Source organism: Hemicordylus capensis, chromosome 2 (assembly GCF_027244095.1).
Source record: "Hemicordylus capensis ecotype Gifberg chromosome 2, rHemCap1.1.pri, whole genome shotgun sequence".
Lineage (NCBI taxonomy): Eukaryota > Metazoa > Chordata > Lepidosauria > Squamata > Cordylidae > Hemicordylus > Hemicordylus capensis.
In genome coordinates, this window is record NC_069658.1 from 233,906,730 (window position 1) to 233,930,814 (window position 24,085).

The 24,085-nt window shown below is 47.0% G+C and overlaps 1 protein-coding gene across 3 annotated transcripts in view; it reads left to right on the top strand.

The window, feature by feature from the left end:
• Positions 1-21,051, top strand: part of LOC128343365 (zinc finger protein OZF-like) — a 42,315-nt gene extending 21,264 nt beyond the window's left edge. Inside the window, exons 1-6 of one of the 3 annotated variants that reach the window (XM_053292314.1) lie at positions 4,083-4,199; positions 6,227-6,782; positions 11,526-11,649; positions 12,158-12,231; positions 12,474-12,600; positions 14,928-21,051. In XM_053292314.1, coding sequence (XP_053148289.1) covers positions 6,369-6,782; positions 11,526-11,649; positions 12,158-12,231; positions 12,474-12,600; positions 14,928-16,288 — 2,100 coding nt within the window. In that variant the 5' untranslated portion in view covers positions 4,083-4,199; positions 6,227-6,368 and the 3' untranslated portion in view covers positions 16,289-21,051. Of the gene's footprint in view, positions 1-4,082; positions 4,200-6,226; positions 6,783-11,525; positions 11,650-12,157; positions 12,232-12,473; positions 12,601-14,927 lie in introns of those variants that run through there. The other 2 variants (XM_053292315.1, XM_053292316.1) reach the window with 2 other exon arrangements.
• The last annotated feature ends 3,034 nt before the right edge of the window (positions 21,052-24,085 follow it).

Below are 24,085 nucleotides of genomic sequence, written 5' to 3' on the forward strand. Positions count from 1 at the left end.
AGCTAGAAACAGTTAAAAACAATTAAAAACTAACAATTTAAAAATCAATCACAGAATTAAAAACCTATACATTATTAAGAAGCTGAAAAAGCCTGAGTAAGAAGATGGGTTTTAAAATATTTTTTTTTTAATTGTCAGAGATGAGGAGGATTATATCTCAACTAGTGTTTCAGGCCCGTTGTGATAACGGGCGCTAGTAGGGGAGAGTTCCCCCCCCCGCCCCACTTCCTCTGGCCTCCCCCCCCCACGCCCTCCCAGCTGGCCGAGACTTCCTTACCCAAAGCAGCCCGCGACAGTCGGGCGATCAAAAATCCATTTTTTGCGAAGAAGAGAGGAGCTCCGGAACAGAGCTCCTCTCTGTGCTAAGCCAATGCCCAAACTGCTGCTATGGACTCAAAGGACGCTAGGCATCCTTTGCGTCCATAGCAGCAGTTTGGGCATTGGCTTAGCACAGAGAGGAGCTCTGTTCCGGAGCTCCTCTCTTCTTCGCAAAAAATGGATTTTTGATCGCCCGACTGTCGCGGGCTGCTTTGGGTAAGGAAGTCTCGGCCAGCTGGGAGGGCGGTTGGCGGCCATGGCGGCGGCCGCGGAGGCATTCTTCTGGGCCGTTTTGGCCCTTAATCATTTGCGGGGGGGAGCGGGGAAGGAGTATTTGGGAGGGCGGGAGAGTGGGCGGTGGCGGTGGTGGTGGCCGGGCAGACTCTGGGGGCGCCGCTGCCGGTCCGGTCCGCCCCCGCCTCACATTCCCGGCCGGTCTCCCCGGACGGGCAAGGGCCCCAAGGACTCGCAGCCGCCTGGCTGCGGCGGCGGTGCCAGGCCTCGGCGGCGGCTCTGCCACCACCTCGGCCAGCTTACCCCGTCACCTCCTCCCCCCGCCCGGCTTCGGCGGCGCAGCTCCACCGCTGCCTTGGCCGCGCTGCGTCCTCTGGCCGAGGCGGCGGCTTCGCCGCCGCCTCGGCCAGTCTCCTCCTTCCCCGCATTCCCGGCTTCTTCGGGGCGGCCGCTTCTGGCCGCCCAAGATGGCCACCGGGTGCCGGCCCTCATGTCTCCCTTGCCCTGTTCTGCGCCTGCGCTTCGCGCAGGCGCAGAACAGGGCAGGGAGGCACGAACACACGCTTGGTGCCCGTCCACGGACGGACACCAAGCGTTTTATTAGAGAGGATAGGGAGCACATTCCATAGTCCCGGGGCAGCAACCGAGAAGGCCCATCTCTGTATTGCCACCAGACGAACTGGCGGCAACTGGACCTCCAGTGACGACTGCAATGGACGGTGGGGCTCATAATGAAGATGACGTTCTCTCAAATACCCAGGGCCTAAGCCATTTAGGGCTTTATAAGTTATGACTAGCACTTTGTATTTTGCCCGGAAACCTATTGGCAGCCAGTGTAACTCCATCAACGAAGGAGTAATGTGGTCTCTCCGAGATGACCCAGAGACCAACCTGGCTGCCGCATTCTGAACCAACTGAAGTTTCCAGACTACGTACAAAGGCAGCCCCACGCATAGCGCATTACAGAAGTCAAGTCTGGAGGTTACCAACAAATGTACCACTGTTTTGAGGTCACTGATCTCGAGAAACGGGCGCAGCTGGCGTATCAGCCGGAGCTGATAGAAGGCACCCCTGGCTACCGCCTCAACCTGAGAAACCAGGGAGAGGTGCGAATCCAGAAGTACTCCCAGACAGCGAACCTATTCCTTTTGGGGAAGTGTGACCTCATCTAGAACAGGTAGATCAAAATCATCTTGAGAGTTCTGACTCCGCGCAATAAGTACTGGATTCAGCTTCAGTTTATTCTCCCTCATCCAGCCCATTACTGCTTCCAGGCAGGCATTTAGGGAGGATATGCCAGCTCCTGAAGAAGTTGACATGGAGAAGTAGATCTGGGTGTCATCAGCATACTGGTAACACCCAGCTCCAAATCCCCTGATGATCTCTCCCAGTGGTTTCATGTAGATGTTAAAAAGCACTGGAGAAAGTACGGAGCCTTGAGGGACACCGTACTTAAGCTCAGATCTTGAAGAGCAACAGTATCAAATCGACACCGTCTGGAATCTGCCTGAGAGGTAGAAGCGGAACCACTGCAAAGCAGTGCCTCCCACCCCAAACACTCTCAGACGTTCCAGAAGGACACTATGGTCAATAGTATCGAAAGCCGCCGAGAGATCCAAAAGGACTAAGAGAGTCATACTTCCTCTGTCAATTGCCAATTGGAGATCATTCATCAGGCCGACCAAGGCAGTCTCCACCCCATAGCCTGCCCGAAAACCAGTTTGAAACGGGTCTAGATAATCAGTTTCCTCCAAGACCGCCTGGAGCTGAGAGGCCACCACCCTCTCAATTACCTTGCCCAACCATGGGAGGTTGGAAACAGGCCTATAATTGCTCAATTCTGAGGGATCTAACGCAGGCTTCTTTAGAAGAGGTCTAATAATTACCTCCTTGAGGCAAGGAGACATCCTGCCCTCCCTCAGAGAGGCATTTATTATTTCCACCAGGAAATAACAGTCTACAACAGCCTCCCTGCTAGATAGAACAAGCCATGTTTGGCAAGGGTCAAGAGAGCAAGTGGTAGGCCTCACCGCTCCAAGCAGTTTGTCCACATCCTCAGGAGTCACAAACTGAAACCAATCCAGTTGATTGGCATAAGAAGAGTTGTCGGACACCCCCAGTTCAGACATCAAATTAATTGTGGAGTCTCGATCTAAGATGGGTGTCAGATGTTTGGACAGGGGTGCAATTTCAGTGCTTGCCCTAGGTACTATTTCCCCTAGATACGCCCTTGTTCTCCTGCTGTTGCTTCCCTGCAACTGGTACTCAGAGGCATCCTGCCTTTGAGGCTGGAGGTGGCCTCTAGCCTTCCAGTTGGTGCAAAATGTCGATGCACTGGAACTCCATCTCCAACACCTTCCCCCATGGGGCTTACTCCAGGTCCAGAAGGAAAGGGGGCACTCAAGTGACCTCTCTCTCCACTTCATTGCACTGCTGTCAAAAAGAAAAGGGATGACATTTTACTTCCTCCCCACAGGAAAAGAGCCTTAGTTCTGATTTCCAACATCTGAGAGCATGGTCTAAGGCACACAATCCAACCACTTTGCTGAAGCTAAGCAGGTCTTGCTGTGGTCAGGACCTGGATGGAAGACCCATATATGCCATCCTTGGGGTTCTGGCCATAACTCAGTGGTGGAGCAACCGCTAAGCATGCAGAAGGTTCCAGATTCAGTCCCTGGCCTCTCCGGGTAGGTCCAGCAAATATTATAAGTAGATAAGTTAATATAAGTAGAACAGTGAGAGTGACACTAATTGCTTTGAACTCTGAACTCAGAGCTCACAGCAATTAAGGTCACACACAGTTCTACTTATGAATGGGGGGAAATTCCTATGCATTGCAATGGAAGGAAAAAACTCTTTTAAAAATTATTTTTAAAAGAACAATAAGTCCTAAAAACTTGGGGCTGCCTGTGGGGAGTTGAAGCCATACCTGCTGTGCCCTCAGACTGACTTTGGGGTGCCCTGGTACCCCCAAAGTTGGGGAATCCCCTCAAATCCCCATTATTTCCTATGGGAGAAATGCAAAAATTGAAAAAAAAATCTTCAGAAAATCATTAATAATCACAGGAGTGTCCGATTGTTTTGGTGTTCGGTGGGTGGTAGGAATCCCTGTGTGCCTACCACCCACCCCAGTTTTGTGCCCCTAGGTAATCCTCATAGGGAATAATGGGCTGGTTCAGGTTCCCATTATACCCTGTTTAGAACCTTTTAGAGCCAGTTCGAATTTGAACCTGTCAGAGCCAGTTTGAAGGTTCAAGAGGCCATTTTAGGTCCTGGCCAAGTAGCCGTATGTCAGAGATACAACTGAAGCACATTTCTGCGCTGAGCAAGGGGCTGGACTAGACGATTTTTACGGTCCTCTTACTCTGCCTGTGCTGCAGCTGGGGAGAGAAACGGTGCCCCGGAAAAGCCAACCCCAAGTTGGGAGCAAAGGCGGCATGCATGCAGCGAAGCCCTTGTTTGCAGAAGCGGCTGCACCATCTGAGCCAGGCGCGCTGCTCTCCGTGGCGAGGATGGAGGGACGAGGCAAGCAGAGGGTTAAGGCGAGGGAGTGGGGCTTCCTAGAGAGGCTGGCCTGGCGAGAGGCCCTCTGGGAGAATGGTCGCCTCCCTCCGAAGGCAGCCTTGGCTTTAGAGAGCTGCTGGATGGTGAGTGTGCAGCAGCCAGAGGAGAAGGCGCCGGGTGCGGGTGCAGGTGCTGGTGAGGGGGGTGGGGAGTGATGAAAGTCTGCTTGGGGAGCTCCTGGTAGAGGGGATGGCTTCTCCCTGCTGCTGCTGCCGCTGCCCTTGCCCCGAGATCCCCAGGATCTGCTGCTACTTCTTGCCTTCAGCTTCAGAGCCCTCACAAGGCAAATGCAGCTTTTAGCAAGATCCTGGTCCCAGAGGCAAAAACGGGGGGCAAGGACCAGAGGGGCGCGGGTGGTGGAGGGGCTCTGCTTCTGTCCTGGGCAGGCTCAGCCTAAAAAAGGGCCAGGCGCAGAGCGGTCCACCCTTGGAAAGGAAGGCTGCCTTTGCCACAGTGTTCTGGGACAGACCACACAAGGTGTGGGCAAGTGGCCTTGGATTTCCCCTCCGGTCTGAAATCTGGGGAGAGCAAAGGGCATGTGGGGCGCCTGTCTGGCGGGAGGGAGGGAGGGAGGGGGCTCTTCAAGAAATGGGGTGGAAAAGATGATGGCAGTGAATGGGGAGAACGGGCAGGGAGGAAAGGCAGCGAAGCGGGGATGCCTTACAACGCTTGCTCAGATCCGTGTATTTTGCGCACTTGCGCACCCTCCATTGGATTTCTGGGGTTGCTGTACTTTTAAAACTATGAGGGAAAGAATTCAAAAGCGAACCCCTTCCCCTACTGCAACTACCCTACTTGTCAGGCAAACAGACAGGCAGCTATCCAAGCTGTAAGTACAGTGATTTCAGAATGGCTAGTGACAAACCGAAAAGTGTGAGTAACAAATAGATTACAGTCCAGACAACTCCATATAGAATAGCCAAAGGAAGAGCAGAGTGCAAGACAAAAGCTATTGAAAATAAAGGTTATTTTTTGTACAAACATAATGGAGAAATGTAGTACACAGGAAGCTGCCATACACGGAGTCAGACGATTGGTCTACCTAGCTCAGTATCGTCTTCACAGACTGGCAGCGGCTTCTCCAAGGTTGCAGGCAGGATCTCTCTCAGCCCTATCTTGGAGAAGCCAGGGAAGGAACTGGGAACCTTCTGCTCTTCCCAGAGCGGCTTCATGCCCTGAGAGGAATATCTTGCAGTGTGCAACCTTGTGAATACCTGAGAGTGAAGGCACCTCCCAGTAAGGGCATGGCAAGGTTGCTGGTGGCCCCAGAACAAGACCCAGGACTATGGGAGGAGAACTGGTCTTGTGGTAGCAGGCATGAATTGATCCCTTTGCTAAGCAGGGTCTGCCCTGGTTTGCATTTGCATGGGAGACTACATGTGAGCACTGTAAGACATTCCCCTTGGGGATGGGGCTGCTCTGAGAAGAGCACCTGCATGCTTATAAGCAGAAAGCTCCAAGGTCCCCAGCAGGCATCACCGAGATAGGGCTGAAAGAGAGTCCTGCCTATCATCTAGGAAAAGCTGTAGACAGTGCTGAGCTAGATGGACCAATAATCTGACTTGGTATAATGCAGCTTCTTATCTTCCTAAGCCACTGAGGCTGCCACTGAGTGTGCTACACTGTGCCAGCCACACATCCTACCCTGGTATCAGCGCACCAATGCAGGGAGTGTGGCTGATGCAAGGGGCATGGCTGGCGCTGGGAAGGGATGTGTGCCCCCATGCCCTCTCCTTCCAGTGAAGTGCTTTCTTCATCAGGTTCGCCAGCTAGGACCTGCCTTTTTGTCCTGGGCCGGCTGGCGTCTTCACTCTGAAACGGAACTTCAGCATCTTTAAGAATTCAAGGGTCCCGGCTGTGTGCTCTGCCTTCCCAAGGCTTGCAATTGTTTGGGTTACATCACTTTGATATGTAGGTATAAATGATGCCTTCCTGTCCTCCTGGCACCCAACACTTATTTGTGCACCGATACTGCTCAGTCAGGGTCAAGGCTTAACTCCCCGATGAAGGGGAGTCTTCATTGTAACAGATTGGAGTGAGTAGGCTGAACTGGGAATAAAAAGCAAGAGATTCTGCATCTGTAATCACCCTTTTTTTTTTCTTCTAAAAGACTTTTCAGCTGCAAGAATCAAATACTGCAAGGGCATGACTTAACAACTCTGTCTAGGTACTTCTTGCTTGAAGAGAGCAACTTATCGCAGAGCCAGATCTTTTTCATATTCCGGAAAGCTTTCTTGGAGTACAGAGCAAAGATGGAAGAGGAACACTCAGCTCACCCTCAAGCGGGAAAACAGCCTCTTGCCATCAAGGATAGGAGCAGTGATGAATTGTGGGAAAGAACCGTGCAGAAGATGCTGGGCGAGGACACCACCAGCTCAGCTGCAAAGCGCCAGAGACTCAGGCAGTTCTGCTACCAGGAGGCCGAGGGCCCCCGAGAGATTTGCAGCCGAATTCACAGCCTTTGCTGTCAGTGGCTGAAGCCAGAAAGGCACACGAAAGCTCAGATCCTGGACCTGGTGATTTTAGAGCAGTTCCTGACCGTTCTGCCTCTGGAGATGGAGAGTTGGGTCAGAGAATGCGGAGCAGAGACCAGTTCCCAGGCGGTGGCCCTGGCAGAAGGTTTCCTCTTGAGCCAGGCCGAGGCCAAGAAGCAGGAAGAGCAGCAGGTGAGTGTGCCTCTTTCGTTATGGTAGCCCCAAAGGGGCTGAAAATATGTACAAGCCTATCTTGGGAATCAGGATTGGTCGCCCAGTTCTGAAGGAAGGGGGACCAGTGTTCCTGTAAGAGGGAATCCCAGATGTTGTTGACTACAGTTCCCAGAATCCCAAGATGCAGTGGGCTTTGGCTGAGGAATCTGAGAGTTGTAGTCAACAACTTTTATTTTATTTGTTTGTTATTTCTCTTTGTAAACCGCCCTGAGCCATTTTTGGAAGGGTGGTATAGAACTCAAATTAATAACAACAACAACATCTGGGATTTTCTGTTAGAGGGAACACTGAGGAGGACATTTCAGGAAGGGCTTTACCAAGCTGATTTCTTTGACAGCACCATTTCTTGATGATGATTTTGAAATATTGATGTCCTACCTTTTGATTAAATAGCCAGAACGCAGCTAACAACCGGTATTAAAAGAGCTATAGAATTAGTAGAATGTAGCGGGGGTGGGTGGGTCAAGGAATGCAATTCAGTCTTCTTGCCAGACAGGCTGTAAAGATCTCAGAATCCTGATTAAGTAGAGCAATAGGTCAATAAGATTCTACTCATCCTTTATCCTTATTAGGTTTCAAAAGCACAGTAATTCTAGGAAATTTCCACGACTGAGGTATTAGGTAGCCTTTCAAGATAGAACTAAAACAAGCAACAAGTCTAAGTATCAAAAGATCTCCAAACCTTTTATAAATCAAGCCTGTAAAGCCATCCAGGCCAACGGATTCATGACTCTTATATTCTAATCACCTCTGACAGTTCTTCATTTGTAAATGGCATATTTAATATTTCTCTGTGACTATCCTACAAAAGGGAAAAATCTATAACCTCCATAAATTTATCAATACTATTAATACCTACTTTAGAGTACAAATTAGAGTAAACATTTATAAGAATTACTAATCTCTTGGACATCCATTAATTTACTACTTTGGCATGAATTAATTTACATTTTGCCCTTTTCTTTAATCTATTTGCCAGAAGCTTAGTACTTTTATTCCCATGAGTGTAACATTTCTTATTAGTATAGGCCATAGCAGTAGCTGTTTTCTGACATTCAAAGGTCTCCGATTCCTTTCTCTTCTGTAAATCCTTCTTTTTAATAAAAGTTTCTTATAGATGTTACTAGAACCAGTTCCTTTATGTATTATTTTAAAATCTTTTATTTGTTTTAAAAGCTTGTTAATGCTTTCAACAGTTCTCCTTTTTAATAAGGAACACTCTTTGATACGTTCTCCCCTCAAAGACACCTTCATAGCATCCCAAATGACACCTCTAGAAATATCAGATCTATCATTATGTCCTAAATAATTCAATATAACATTACTAAGTTTCTTTTGAAATATGTGGGTCATCCAAAATTTCTGGATTTAAACACCAGATTGGGGAATACGGTTGAGTTTTCATAAATTGAAAGGAAGCAGCGTTGTCCAACGGACCTCTTTACCCAATAATCGCAGAGATTATGTAGTAGTAGTAGTAGTAGTAGTAGTAGTTTTATTTACAGTCATTGACCAAACAGAGAATAAAAACTAGTAAGCATTAAAATGTGTGTGTGTGTTACAAGGTTATCATCAGATTGATCTACCAGTTTACATATTAAAGGAACAATAAGATGTTCCCTGGGATATAAATGGAGTTTACAGTGGAGAAGGATACGTGCGACAGTTTCTGTATCCAGCGGAGATTATTATTTATTTTAATGAGTCAATGAAAATATTATCAGTTATTGAATAAGATTTAAATCTCTTGGATCAAAGTGTTATCTTATAATGTCAGCGGAATGGAGCCCCCAGTAAAACAAAGACGACGACTTAATGCAATTCAGCCAGTAATCATTCGTAAATGGCATATTTACGAATTGCAGGAGACTCATGGCTGGGCAATTAATATGAAAGACATTTATAATCATCCATCAGTAGGACAGCAATTCATTGCTTCTGGGTCAACTAGAGCAAGAGAGGAGACATAGTATTGGCTAGTTCTTTTAATCTGCAACAAGTTAAAGTTAAGAAAGATGCACAGAAGTGTTACATTTTTATACATGGTACTAGATAAAATAACACAACATTTACTATTGCATCTGTTTATAGTCCAAATCAAGATCAATTTAACTTTCTTCATAGTACATTCTCTAAATTAGCAAAGTTTTGTGAAGGCTATGTTATTGTAGGTGGAGGTTTTAATTGCACTGCTGATTATAGACGAGATCAAAGCCTAGCTCAAAGATTAATTTGTGGAGGAAAGTTTAAAATAATAATAATAATAATTCGATTTCTATACCGCCCTTCCAAAAATGGCTCAGGGCGGTTTACACAGAGAAATAACAAACAAATAAGATGGAACAAATAAGTTTGACTTAATTAGGGAAAGTATTAAGACAGTTTTCCTTTTCAGATGTGTGGAGAGAGGCCAATCCATTAGCCAGGTATTAGACTTATTACTCTCCTGGATTTAAGGAAGGGGTGCAATCAAACGTGTTTAGCGAACTGAATCAGGGCCTTCTGATTTATTGGTCAGTCTCAGGAAGGCTAAGGAGATCTCAGCCCCGAAAGTCACCCTTGGGCATCAGCATAACTTTGCAAACCCATGAGACCTGTTTTTAGGGTTCTAGTATACATTACTGTTCTGACCCTTCCTTTTGCCATTGGGTACACACACCTCTTCCTGGACTTCAAAATACAGCTCCTCCATGCCAGCACCACATGTAGGGGTACATGGTGTGTGTGTGTGTGTGTGTATGTGTGTGTGAAAAATGGCCACTACCCACAACAGTTTGACCTATTGGAAGATTAGAAATTAACTTTAAATAAACGAAGGTTCGTGTATTCACCAAGAAATGTTATGCTACTGTTTTTATTGTTTTGTGTATTTTAATCTGTGTTGATTTTTAAATATTGTTTTAAATTTTGTACCCCGCCTAGAGATGTATATATCAGGTGGTCTAAAAATATGATGAATAAATAAGACAATAAATATACCTGCAGCTGTGAAAGTTTTCCAGGGAGGGTAATATCTCAATTAATGTATGGCACTCAGATTTGCATATATTCTAATTTTCAATCTCTGGAAGCAGTATAGTCCACGTTTCTTAGATCAATCCTTGGTGTCCCACACCATACCTCAAATCCCACACTAAGAATCGAAATGCCGCTAGTTTCAGTTGAGGCTTGTATTTGGCTGCTTATTCTTAATTATTTTATTAAACTAAATTATAGCCCTTTTGGTGTATCCACGCTCATTCTAAGGGATAGCCTACAAGTGGAAACATGCGGTGGAAGAGAAACTTGGGAGCAAAGAGGCACCTTTTTAAAGTGGTGATGATCCTTTTATATTTTGCAGAGGGAGAGCAACTGGCCCTATCCAGCCCCAGCACAGCATCCCTCCAGTGGCTACTGCTGGGGTCTATCTTGATGTTTCTTTTCAGACTGTGAACTCTTTGGGGACAGTGATCCATCTTATTAATTTATTATTGTTTTCTCTATGTAAACCATTTTGGGAACTTTTGTTGAAAAATGCTGTGTGTATATATTTGTTTGTTTGTTTTTTAATCTTGGATTTGGCCTGATTAGTGAAGGCCAAAGAACTAATTCGTCAGCACGTATGGGATATTGCGCTCCAAATCATGCACTGTATGGCTGTGGGGAACCCCAGACAGATCCTCTCTCCAGCAAATTATCTTTAGAACCTTACCCTCCCTAAGCTTTGTCATGGTTTTACTTTGGCCTGACTAAACGTGCTGCCTTTGGCCCATTTGGAGGGATGATTTTGCCGTATCCCGCATTCTCAACAACTTTGCCTCTATCACTCAGGCATGATTGAATCAATCAAGCATGTGTTATCTTATTTTCTATTTTATAAAGCTATATGCACCTCTTTTATAGGTCCAATTCTGTTACAGTATCCAGGCAGACCGAATGATTTTTATGCAACTATTCTCTCCAATGTTGATGCCAATATTGCCTGTCATGTGGCCAAATTTTGTACCTGTTTTATCAAAAAGCAACTTGTTAATGTTCCTATTAGAATGCAAGACATAGGTCTTTGTGGTGCCGGGTTGGTAGAGTATAGTAATATTATTATTTGAAGTTGGTACTGCTGGAACTGTTATTGCTGTAAGTTTGACCTAGATATTTTGAGGCGGCACAGTGGGTTTCAGAGCAAAGAGGAGATCAAAAATTGCACCTCCCCTCATGTGCAGCAGTATAGGATTAGGCTAGATGCCCTGGGGCAGTGCTAATCTGGATGTCAGCCAAATAAATTTTAGAAATGGAACATTTTTCATGGAAAAATAAAGTGTTTTGTTCTTCTTGTTGTTGTTTTTTAAAATCCAGTTTGGAAAAGTTTCAGCTGATATATCTGCTGAAAAATGCAGCAGCATCCAGAAGGAAGATTGTATTGCAGGTTCCCGCTAACTGAGCAAAGGAGCCTTTTAAAAAGTGGTGCTTCTCTTTATTGAGCAGGGGGAGAGCAACTGGCCCTATCCAACCCCAGCACAGCACCCCTCCAGTGGCTGCTGCCTGTCTACCTTTATGTTTCTTTTTAGATTGTGAGAACTTTGGGGACGGGGTGCCATCTTATTTATTTAAATCTATGTAAACCGCTTTGAGAACTTTGGTTGAAGAGTGGTATATAAATATTTGTTGTTGTAGTAGTAGAAAGCATTTCCTAATCCCTCTCTGTAATCGACACTGCTCTTTCAGGGCCAGAGGCGATCAAAAGTGGATCCTGATTTCTCCGAGATAGGGAAGGCTCCATCACATCTCGGAGAGACACCACTGTTCAGGGGGATTGTGCAAGAAAGTGAAAGGGGTGACACCTCGCTAGGTAAGGAGGAACAGGGTGAGCTTGTCCACCTGGAACTGAAATGTTTGTTTCGGAGGAGGCTCCCTGCTGATCGCTTGTCCTTCCCTTCTTCCATGGAAGGTAAAAGTGCAGCTTGCAGCTGGCCAGGGGAATTGGATTTTAAAGGGGCATATTTTGGCTTGCCTTCTTTCTCTTGAATATCCATTAAACCAGTGGGCTGCTTTTACAGTGTCATTGAGACTTAGCATGTGGGAAAACATTTTGCAGCAGCTAAACAGTTTTGTTCTCATTGGCTTTTAATGCGATCTGACTTTATTTTTTGCATTGTGCTGATTTAATTTCTATTTACTCTTCAGCCATTTTTTTATTTTTAAAAGAATGTTTATGTGATTCTCATAAAATGCAGAGTTACTCACCTTGAGAGCATTAGGCTGAAAGGCAGAGTCAGAAAATATTCATAATATATCAAATAAGCAGGTGAGAACAGGCCTCTTGAATGATTGGGCTTCTCTTTCGGTCTCCTCCACAGGTGGTGAAATCACACTGGCTTCTCACTCCAGGACTTCTCTGCTTCGTGACAGAGTGGAGACAGCTTCTGTGCAGGTACGAGAGGGATCGTGCTGGAGAAGAGGTGGACCCAGCCTGGAGGCCTCTCTCCCCTGTGCTTCTCTTTGACCCTCAAAGAATGTGCCTCTTGCAGTTAGCTTATGCTATCGGTGCCACCCACTTGAAGCCACCCTCAAGGCAAAGCTGGGTCTGGCAGAGGATCTCCCATTTCTCTTTTCTTTATTCCCAACCTGAATTGCTACATCAGCTCTAAAGAGAAAACTCCCTTCCTGTTTCAGGGTCCAGTGACCTTGGAGGAGGTAGCTGTGAATTTCTCAGAGGAGGAGTGGGCTCTGCTGGATCCCGGCCAAAGGACTCTGCATAAGGAAGTCATGGAGGAAACCTGTGGGCATTTGGCCTCTCTGGGTAAGTCTCCTCCTTCCCTTTGCTGCTATGGTTGGTCTCAGGGGGCCATAGTCACCATTGTACAAGACAGTACAGATTTCCCAGGGCTGCAGGGGTCTGGGAGGCCCCCACAGCCCCCCACCCCTCCACCACAGCACCCACCCACCCCTGTCACCAACCTAGCTGGTGAATGAAGCACTCACCGGCTGGGATCCTCTCCTGTCCAACCAGCACTTCGTTCAAGTTTCTGGGGAGCATCAGGCAAAGGGCCGAACAGCCCCTCTTCCCAGTAGTGGCCACACACCCCTTTGTCATTGTCAGGCACAGGGGTGTGGCCAGGATTGGGAGAGCGGCCACTCAGCGTCACTCCTGATTTCCCCTGGTCAGCGCTTCATTGAAGCCAGGGCTGCCCAACTTTGGCCCGCCTGCAGATGTCGGCCCACAACTCCCATAATCCCTGGCTATTGGCCACTGTGGCTGGGCATCATTGGAGTTGTAGTCCAGCGGGGAGGTGCTAAGTAGAGCAGGCCTGATTTTTTAAAAATTATTATTATTATTACATTTATATCTAGCTCTGCCTCTAAGGAGCCCAGAGCAGTGTATTACATACTTAAGTTTCTCCTCACAACCACCCTGTGAAGTAGGTTAGGCTGAGAGAGAAGTGACTGGCCCAGAGTCACCCAGGATCATTGGAGTTGTAGTCCAGCTGGGAGAAGTTGAGCAGACCTGATTTAAGTGCTGGCTGGGAAGCTTCTTTCTCTGCCTTGCAGGGACTGGCAAGAACCAATTAGGGACGCTTTAGTTTAGCTCCCAGGCCAATTCCTTTTTGCTGATTTTTCAGCCCCCCAAATCGGAACATTATAAGGTGTGCCAAATATCACTTCAGTTAAGGCAGCTTCCAGACAGCACTCATTTCACCCACCTGCTTGACAACAGTTCACTATGTAACCCTTTTGACTATTGGCCTATCTGACAGGCTTCCGTGTTTCACTCAGACTCCCCTGCCCTGCTCTCATTTTAAATAAACAAAAGGCTGGAAGGTTGGCCTATACGTTCTCTACACACTTAATCCAAATTTTAAGGAAGTCCATAGCTCATTCCCCACTGGCTACACACCTATTTGCTGGCATCATTGCGAATACTTCATTCTATCTAACTCCTTCCTTATCTTCCTGAAGTTGTATCAAGCTCTCTCTGACCAAATCTAGTGCAAGGTGTCTTTCTTTCATAAAAGGGGGATCCCAATATTCCTCTTTCCTTCCCTAGGCATAGAAGAACTCTTTGCTTAAAGAGCTGGATTCCACTTCTAATAGGAATAAAGAGCAAAGGCAATCTTCTGGACTAACTGGGGGTGCTAGAGAGGTGAGACTAGATTAGTCAACTGTTCGGAGAATTGAGGCCAAATGCACATGGTCACAAAAGTTGCTAAACTGAGTTATACATAACCCAAAATGTGCAATTTTTGGAACACAGAGTGCGATGGACAACAAATAGGTGGGTATACTACCACACAAAGCACTGAGAAGCAGAAATGGATTTTTCTGCAAGAAAAATCAGCATATGCCCAGGACAGTGACTATGAGCAGAATGAGGGAGCAAAATGGCCAAGCTCCTGATTCTGCAAACACGGTCTGGAAAATCCAGAATTCCAGGTCCGGAAAATCAAAGCTTCTCAGTAGCTGCTTCCCCTGGAGCTTTTGACTGTTTCCATCAAACTCTGTTAGACTTAAACCTTACATCTTTCTGTTACATTTAGATTCAGTAGCACTCCTTCTAGAATTCCCACATCTGCCATTGCATTGGGTCACCCAGGTTCAATATATGATAAGGGTACTATTTCTGGGCAGTGTCTCGGAAGGACAGGGGTTCCCCTCACACTTTACACCTTTACACTGACTCGAGTGTAAAGAGCTCAAATTAGCTCGGTCGTTCTAGTCATGAACTCACATGTGGATTTCCCATCCCATTTTGACCCACTTCTTATGTGAGTGATCTGTCTGGAGAAATGTTTTGTGGAGACTCTGTTCACTTAAAAAGGGGGAGTTTTTAGGAATGGATCATTTGCGTCCAAACTACTGGTAGTATAGTCTTTGCAATATCAGCTTTCACAAAAGTTACAAAGTTGCCTGCTCCCCTGAATGACATTTGGCTGACATCCAGACTAAGTTACTCCATAGTACTACTCAGGAGTTACTCTGAAAGGCTACTTAATTTCAGTTAGACTTCTCTTGAGTACCTTAGTCAGGATCTCAGCCACGTGTATTATTTTATTCCCACAGCAGTCATTTGGATTTCTGTGATTTGAGCAACTTTCCCCCCATGTTAGAAGCCTCTCCTTATTCATACAGATGATGGAGGTGAGAACAGGAAAGAGTGTGAACTGCAGAGAAGGAAAACCGAAGCAGACTATCTGTGGGTGAAGAAATCTGCTGCTTCCGATTCCTCTGACTTCCATGAAGTTCCAGTCCAAAAAACTGATTGCAAAGGAAGAAGAAGGAAGAATCAGATCATTCATGTAAGCGAGAAAAAATATGACTGCTCAGAGTGTGGAAGGAGTTTCAACCAAAGCTCAGACCTTACTTGCCATCTAAAAATCCACACAGGAGAGAAATCATATCAATGCTTAGAGTGTGGAAAGAGCTTCCGTTCCAGACAAGGTCTTATTTATCATCAAAGAGTACACATTGGGGAGAAAGCACATCAATGCTCAGTGTGTGGAAAGAGCTTTAGCCAGAGCTCAAACCTTACTTCCCATCAAAGAATTCACACTGGAGAAAGACCATATCAATGCTCAGTGTGTGGAAAGAGCTTCAGTCAGAGCTCAAGCCGTAATGATCATCAAAGAATCCACACAGGTGATAAACCTTATAAATGCTCAGAATGTGGGAAAAACTTCCGTTGTAAACAAGTCCTTACTTACCATCAAAGGAACCACTCAGAGGAAAAGCCATACCAGTGCTCAGTGTGTGAAAAGAACTTTAACAAGCTTTCAGAACTTACTTGCCATCGAAGAATCCACACAGGAGAGAAACCGTACCAGTGCTTGGAGTGTGGAAAGAGTTTCACTCAGAGCTCAAACCTTACTTACCATAAAAGAATTCATACAGGGGAGAAACCATATCAATGCTCAGTGTGTGGAAAGAGCTTCAGACTCAACTCAAGCCGTAATGATCATCAAAGAATCCACACAGGTGATAAACCTTATAAATGCTCAGAATGTGGGAAAAACTTCCGTTGTAAACAAGTCCTTACTTACCATCAAAGGAACCACTCAGAGGAAAAGCCCTACCAGTGCTCAGTGTGTGAAAAGAACTTTAACAGGCTTTCAGAACTTACTTGCCATCGAAGAATCCATACAGGAGAGAAACCGTACCAGTGCTTGGAGTGTGGAAAGAGTTTCACCCAGAGCTCAAACCTTTCTTACCATAAAAGAATCCATACAGGGGAGAAACCATATCAATGTTCAGTGTGTGGAAAGAGTTTCACCCGGAGCTCGAACCTTATTTACCATAAAAGAATTCATACAGGGGAGAAACCATATCAAAGTTCAGTGTGTGGGAAGAGCTTCAGCCAGACCTCAAGCCTTAGTGATCATCAAAGAATCCACATAGGAAAGAAACCGTATCAATGCACAGAATATGGGAAGAGCTTCTGTTACAAACAAGCTCTTACTTCCCATCAGAAAATCCACCATGGGAGAACTGTATAAATTCTCAGATATTGTAATCCCTTTGGACAACGGTTTACCTATTCTCTCACTTCTATAAATCACATAGATCCATTTCTGCCTAGGAGACCATTTAGCAAATGGGATTGAGAAGCAGTGATCACTGAGGATGGTCTTGTTGTTTTGGAATAAGGCCCAATGCCAGGAAATTAGAGCTTTGAAATATGAGTAGAACCTCTTAGATGGAATTTGTTGGGGAAATAGCTGTTGACGTGAAAGCTTGATATAATAATATATCTATTTGTATATGTGTATGTGGTGAATAGGGGGGAAAATTAGGCCACACCATGAAGTGTGGCAAAAAATGATGCAAAAGTAAAATAGAGAAAGAGACATTGGTCTTACCTGTGAAAAGTTCTTTTTCTTAGTGTCTGATTTTATCCTTATTAGTAGGTTGTGTTCCTATATCATGCCTCAGGAAGACAGGAAGTAACATTACAAGTTGCATGCCCTATCCGGTAGCTAGATAGGCGGCATCCAATACCCCAGTTCCGGACTGTTGAGCCAGGCAATAGCGACCTCTATTAGAGGAAAAAACCTTAGAAAAAATAGAATGCAGGAGAGAGAGCACAACAAGGCAGAGGAGGAATAACCATAAGTAAATAGGAGGCTGGAAGGCTATACAGGATGGCAAGGAAGATTAAATAAAGGAAAGAATACTGTACCCCGGGAGTCACTGCCTCCCACTACTGTGCCCATAGCCAGATATTGTCGGCGGGGGTGCCGGATAAAATCAGATACTGCAAAAAAGAACCTTTCACAGGTAAGACCAATAATTTTTTTTCTGCAGTTGTCTGATTTTATCATTAATATTGGGACATGCCCAAGCAGTGAGAAGATGAAGGGAGGGAGAAGTGGACATTAAACCACCTGTTGTAGGACCTTGCGGGCCATGATTGCCTGATCCGCATGGAATGGAGGAATCTTACAGTGTTTGATGAAGGGGGAGATGGACGCCCATGTAGCGGCCTTACAAATGATTTGGAGAGGGGCATTGACTGAGAAGGCAGCTGAAATGCTGGTGCCGTGTGTAGAGTGAGCTGTGATACCTCCCGCAATGGGGAGATGCAGAGTTTAATAAACCAGGCAGATAGTGGCCCTGATCCATTTGACTAGGGCTACATTGGAAACCTTAAGGCCCAGAGTTCTGGGATAGAAAAATAAGAAGATGGCGTCTGATTTACGATGGGGTTTGGTTCGAATTAGGTAGATCCTGAGGGCCCTTCACACGTCTAACATGTGCCAGGCCTTCTCCTTGGGGTGAGTCAGTTTTGGGCAGAAGGAGGGGAGTACCACTTCCTGAGATCTGTGAAAGGTGGAATTGGGGATGAAGGTGGGATCTAGGCGTAGAATGACTGCTTCCTCCATAAAGGTAAAAAGATCCTTGTGTGCCAAAGCACTGCCAGTTCGTGTCTTCCTCGGCGGTGCCAGAGAAAGACCTCAGTAGACGGCTGGGGAAATCCACCAGCATAGAGATTGACTGACCTTTGTGGAAATTGGGAGCTTCTCATGGGTCTTGGAGGTGATGAGCTCCTGAAATGGTTGGAGGAACCACTGAAGTGGGCGGGAATGCCACTGGGCCCATGGAGTGCACTTCATGCAAGAAGTCATGGATCTGAGTAGTTGAGCCAAGGTGGTGAGCTCTGTCCAAGGGTTGGACAGCAGGGGCTGGACCAGATCCGCCATCTTGGATATGCGTTCTGGTGACAGCGAGCTGGTGCCCTGGGCCGTGCTGAAGAGGGCCACGAGGTGCAGGAGGCTTTAGGGCACGAGGTGGCTCTTCTGTCAGTTGATCACAAAACCGTGGGATGCCAGGAGTTGCATGGTTCTCTGCACATCGTTGTGTGCCTGTGTGAGGGATGGGGAGCGAATCAGCAGATTGTCCAATAAAGGTGGACATGTAGTGCCTCCTCCCGCATCCTGGCTATTAGGGCGACCATGATCTTGGTAAATACCCTGGGAGCTGAAGACAGGCCAAAGGGCATGGCTGTGTATTGAAAATGTTTGTCTCGGATCTGGAAGCACAGATACTTGCAGTGGCACAGATGGATGTGGATGTGGAGATATGCCTCCGACAAGTCTATGGATGCCAGGAACTCCCTTTTGCGTACCGCCTCCTTGATAGTGCAGAGGGACTCCATCCAGAAAGATCATTTCTTGATGAAGCGGTTTAGGCGTTTGAGATCGAGTACTATTCTCCACGATCCGTCCTTCTTTGAAACTAGGAAAAGAAGGGAGTATGCTCCTTGGAATTGTTCTTCTGGAGGAACCAGTTTTATGGCGTGTATCTGAGTCAGATGAAGGAGAGCTTGAGCTATCCACTGAAGCTTGATCGGATTCTTGGGGGAGGTGGGAGGGTGTGAAAATCATAGGGCTGTACAGTGAATTCCAATCAGAGGCCCTGGGTAACGATCTCCAGTACCCTTGCGTCTGAAGAGGACTGGGTCCAAGCTGCTGCGAAGAAACTGAGCCGGCTTCCAACAGTCATTGTTTACAACTCTGCTGGGGTCCAGGCCTGAAGGTTTGTCTGGTGGACTGGAATCTTTTTTCCCCTCAGAATCTCTGTTGCTGTCCTGGTTGGTGCCAGTTGGTTCTGAAGGAGCCATGGGGGGTCCCTGGTCCCTGGGTGTATAGGAATAAGGTCTGTAGGTGGACCTGTAGGGACGAAAATAATATAGAGTTTTGATCCCTGGCCTGGGGAACTCCCTGCGGGATGTGGACATAGCTTTCTTTTTATCCCTGGTTTCCACTAGGACTTGATCTAAGGATTCCCCAAAAGGTTTAGCCCCTGTAAAAGGAGAATCTGCCAAATTAAGCTTAGATTTATGGTCTACTCTCCAATTCTTTAACCATAGTGATCACCTCACTGCCACCCCAGCCGCCAAAGACCGCAAAGCATGTTGTATGCAGTCTAAACTGGAATTTGCTGTGAAGGCTGAGGCCTTGGCAAGTTTATTAATGCCTTGTCTGAGTTTGTTCTCCAGGGGAACAAATTGATTTAACTCCTTTGCCCATAGAACTGCGGCCCTGGAAAAAATGGAATTAGCTGACGCCTCCTTGATAACAGTGGCCGCACCGTCGTGGACCTTATGGAGTAGGAAGTCATTCTTCTTATCTTCCGGGATCTTCAGTTGCTCATCCCCATATTTGTTCATTAAGGTACCCGAGACCAATTGTGCCACTGGTGCATGCACAACAGGAGAGACTAGAAGAGACATATCATCGGGAAGAGTATACAACCTCTTAGGGCACGGGGTAGTAGGCTTAGATGCAAAGGACACCTTCCATTTGGCCACCATGGCTTCCCTGAAAAGAGTGGGGGAGGGAACAGGAGAGGGAGAGGCGGAGGTAGAAGGGAAGACCGCCTGGTCAAGGCAGGACTGAGCTGGAGCAATGGACTCGGGTGAAATGTCCTTAATGGCCCAGCGTGCTTTAGCCAGAAGCACTTCAAAATCCACCTATTGAAAAAGTCTGAAGGAGCTGGTTGGAGGAGATTGTCCCTCCTCTTGAGATAATTCACCCTTCTCAGTGGAAGATGAAGCAGAGGAGTCCTCAGACTGGGAAGGCAGGGGCTTGGAGGGTGGGTGGAGGTGGGAGAATTAGAATGGGAATGGCTTTTGGGTCAGGAGCGAGGGGTGAGGGAGGTCATTTTTTGATAGGCGAAGCTGAGCACCTTCATCTGAAGAAGAGGCTGGGTGTAAAGGGGCAGCAGGCCTTTTAATTCTGCGTTTTCTGGGTGGCCCAGGACAAAATTGTCCTTTTTCACTTGCGGGAATAACTCCCCTAGTAGGACTGGATCCTGGATAGGAAGAGAGAGAAATTGGCCTGTGAGCCTGAGTTTTAGCCTTAGGCGGGTTAGTAGCATTGGTGGATAGTTCAGACCATATAAACTCTCTAAGCCAGGATTCAGATTCAGGAGCAAGCTGTTTGAATTGCACATCCAAATGAGGATTAGTGTTACATTTGGAAGATTCTGGTGTGCAGGATCCAAACCGGTCCCGGCAGAGCTCAGGCTAGTGGTGGTGGTGGAGTTAGGCAATTGAGATATGGAGGGAAGGTCCATGGAGCCCGGTTCCCTCTCCCCCAGGAGCTCACCAGATAGCACATTCGTGGGCATGACTGGTTGCCCATCCCAAGATTAGTAGCCATGACGCCTCCTTGTGCTTATAGTAAGGCTGGAGGCAGGCGTTTGGGGAGTCGCTGCTGGCAAACTGCCTTTAAAAGTAAGCGTTTACTGAGGTGTACCCCTGGTAGTTTCACTTTCAGTTTGTTGCGCCTTTGTCTCTCCACGCTAGGTTTTAGCTTCTTTGAAGCTTTGGCGCTTTCCTCCTTGTGTTTTTTTTTTAGCATTTTTAGAGGATTTACGGGGCAAAGCCTCCACCACAATAGCTGGCAGATCAGTCCCCAGTGATAGCCCTGTAGCGAGAATGGAGCTTAGAGCGGCATCGGGAAGGCTGGGAGCGGGGCGTTTGTTGCCGCGGGAACCCTTTTCACGGGCTTTCCCTCGACCGGCAGCCAATATCATTTCGGAGGGATGTCCCTCTGAGAGGGAGCCCTCCAGCAAATCGCCGGCATGAGTGGGATTAATTTGGAAAAGCGGAGGGCGGGGGGAGCCCAACAACTAAAATAATATAACCAAAAAGAATGAGCCCAATAGTCGAATTGAGAAAATCAAAAAGTACTTTAGAGTTTAGTCAAATGAACAGAAAAAAATGACTCCCTTCCTGCCGGTGCACACAAGAAAAAACGGGAGGGGGGGGAAGGGGAGGGGGGGACAAACTAGCCAGAAGAGAAGAAGCCGAAGGGACAGAACTTTCTTGAGAAGTGTGCTGCCTGAGGTGAGACAGGAACGGAACTAGGAAATTGGACACCATCTACCTAGCTACCGGATATGGCGTGCAACTTTTAACGCTACTTCCTGTCTTCCTGAGGCATGATATAGGAACACAACCCACTATTAAGGATAAAATCAGACAACTGTGGAAAAAGAATCCCACATTGGTCATGTACACAGAGTGTGGCCATATGGATCTAGGATGGGATAATCATGGGTAATTGGATTTGGTAGTTGACAGAAGGACTGGGTCTAGGAGACAAGCCATAAGATGTGAGACTTTGGGGACCAAAAACAGCAGAAGAACTGTCTGCCTGAGGTCCATGCTGCCTGTGTGAAAACCCTGTTTCCTCCATGAAGCTGGGAATCACAAACTATATTTGTGCCTGGGTAGTATCCAGTTAGAAGGCAACATCATGGAAGACCCACATTTTCAGCTTGGCTTTTAATAGTTTTAAATGGTTTTTAAGGAGTCATCTTAAGATTTTAAATGGTCTTATTTTTTATTGTGAACCACACTGAGCCATTTTTGGATGGGCAGTATATAAATGAAATGAATAAACCTATACGGGTGTGTGTGCATTTGTAAACATGTCACTATATGATGGCATGTTAAACTATTCCTGTGTTACTACAGAACAGGGGTTCCCTACCTTGGGTCTCCAGATGGTGTTGGACTACAGCTACCATCATTCTCAGCTTGGCCATCTTGTGAATCAAGGATGGGAACCTGCTGTAGAGTGACATATTGAGCCTTTTTCACAATCCATGAGAAGGGCTTGAAGAGGCTAGGGGAGAAATCCTAGAAAAGCTTGCCTCCCCTGCAGGTGATCCTCTCCTCATTGCTGGGCGGGCGGATTGGACGCCCAGACAATTGCTGGCTTTTGCCGGCAGTAAAGCGGTTTGGGGGCCAGGAAGTCCCTGGAACTCCCATAATATACCACACAAGTGTGCAGTGCATTATGGGGATTCCTGTGACGCTGGCCCTCTCGGCCCTGCCCGCACTCCACCTCCACACCAGGGGCCGGCAGGCACAGAGGCCGCAATTGCGCTGCTCACTGGCCCACGGTGTGTGGGGAGCACCGGCAGGGCCAAGAGAGGCCACCGCTGCCAAGGAGCCACTACTGGATTCTTCTTTACAAGCAAGGCACTCAAACTGGGCCAAACTGGTTCAACCACATGCACCAAACCACTGGCTGGTTCTAACAAACTGGTTAGGTTCAAATTCAGTTCAAATTCAAACCGAACTGCTGTGGACAGTTCCATGCACTTTTCCAGCCTACTGCAAGGCTGCTCTTATGGGCTTGCCACAGCTGGAATGTGTTGACACAGCAGGAAGACGCCTGGTGTCCCAAGTGGCTCCTCCCGGTGGCTGGTGACATCAGGACAAAGGGGGTGCTGTGTCCAGCTTCCAGAATAAAACACGTCCAGGGCAGGACCAGAAGGTGGAGGCCTATGGATCCGTGTCGGGGGCAGAGTCACATGCCAGATGTGGTTTTCTTCGGGTTTATTTGCAGTCAGTCATCCAAGGAACTGTACTTAGGATGCCATGAGGGCTTAGTCCACCTCTATTTGGAATATAGGAAGCTGCCATATACCAAGTCAGACCACTGGCCCATCTAGCTCAGTATTGTCTACACAGACTGGCAGCGGCTTCTCCAATGTCACAGGCAGGAGTTTCTCTCCGCCCTGTCTTGGGAGATGCCAGGGAAGGAACTTGGGACCTACTGGATGCAAGCATGCAGGTGCTTGTCCCAGAGCAGTCCCATCCCCTAAGGGGAATGTCCTACAGTGCTCACATGTAGTCTCCCATTCAAATGCAAACCAGGCTGGACCCTCCTTAGCAATGGGGACAGTTCATGTTTGCTACCACAAAACCAACTCTTAAATTGTATTTAAATTTACATGCAAGAGATTTACTGGCCCTGTTAATGTTTCCAATAGAGGTGTGCACAAAACCGGATGGCCTGGTATGGTTTGAGTCCGAAATGGGACCAGGCCAGTTCAGCCCCACCCCACCCCAACTAATCCCCTGTTTGATTTGGTGGGGGGGGGGTTGTGAGCCATTTTCAGGTGGTTGTTGTTGTTGTTTTTTAAAAAAAATTAGCACTTACTCCTTCCAGGGGGCTTCTCCAAGGCTGGGTAGCTGTCCACAGACATTCCCCTCCCCTCGCTAGCCTTCCTTATGTCAAAAACCACCCAGTCTGGGCATGCTTCATTGCAGAGGCCATTTTGGAGGCCGCCACACATGTTCAATGGGCCTCTGCATGGCCTGGGTCATGATGTGTGTGTGTGTGTGTGTGTGTGTGTGTGTGTGTGTGTGTGTGTGTGTGTTTCGGTCCAAGGTTGAGCTGAACTGTGGATCGTTCGGCTCAACTCCAAACCTTCAAACTGAATCGGTTTGATGTTGAACCTGTTCAGCGTTGAACCGGTTTGTGCATCCCTAGTTTCCAAACACTCTTCGAAGGTAGCCCCACAGACAGGGTGTTGTGGTAATATATCTCTGTGGACAACATATCGATATAGAGCGAATGAGAGCTTCTGCAACAATAAATTTGTTTGTTATTGAAAGTGCCCCAGGCACTCCTGTGTGTGTGTTATGTACTGGACAGCTGATAAAACATGAAGAGAACAGTGGCTGATGTGAGAAAGCCACGAAGCACCAATGCAGCGAGAGAGAGCAGGCTAATAGCACTTCCCAACTCACTGCATTGGTGCACAGGAGAGAGGAAACTTTTGATGACCTTCCCTTCCCCAGGTAGCCCTCAAGGACATATTTCTGGGTGGTGCTCAGGGGGAAAGGGGAGACTGTCAAAAATTTCCCCCTCCCCAGTGCAGTCATTTGGGAAATGCTGTTAGCCTGCTCTCTTGCTGCTTCCTTGCTCTCTTATGTAAAGCAGTGATCTGTTGCAGTAGTGGGGAATGGGGAGAAAGGGCTATATGCT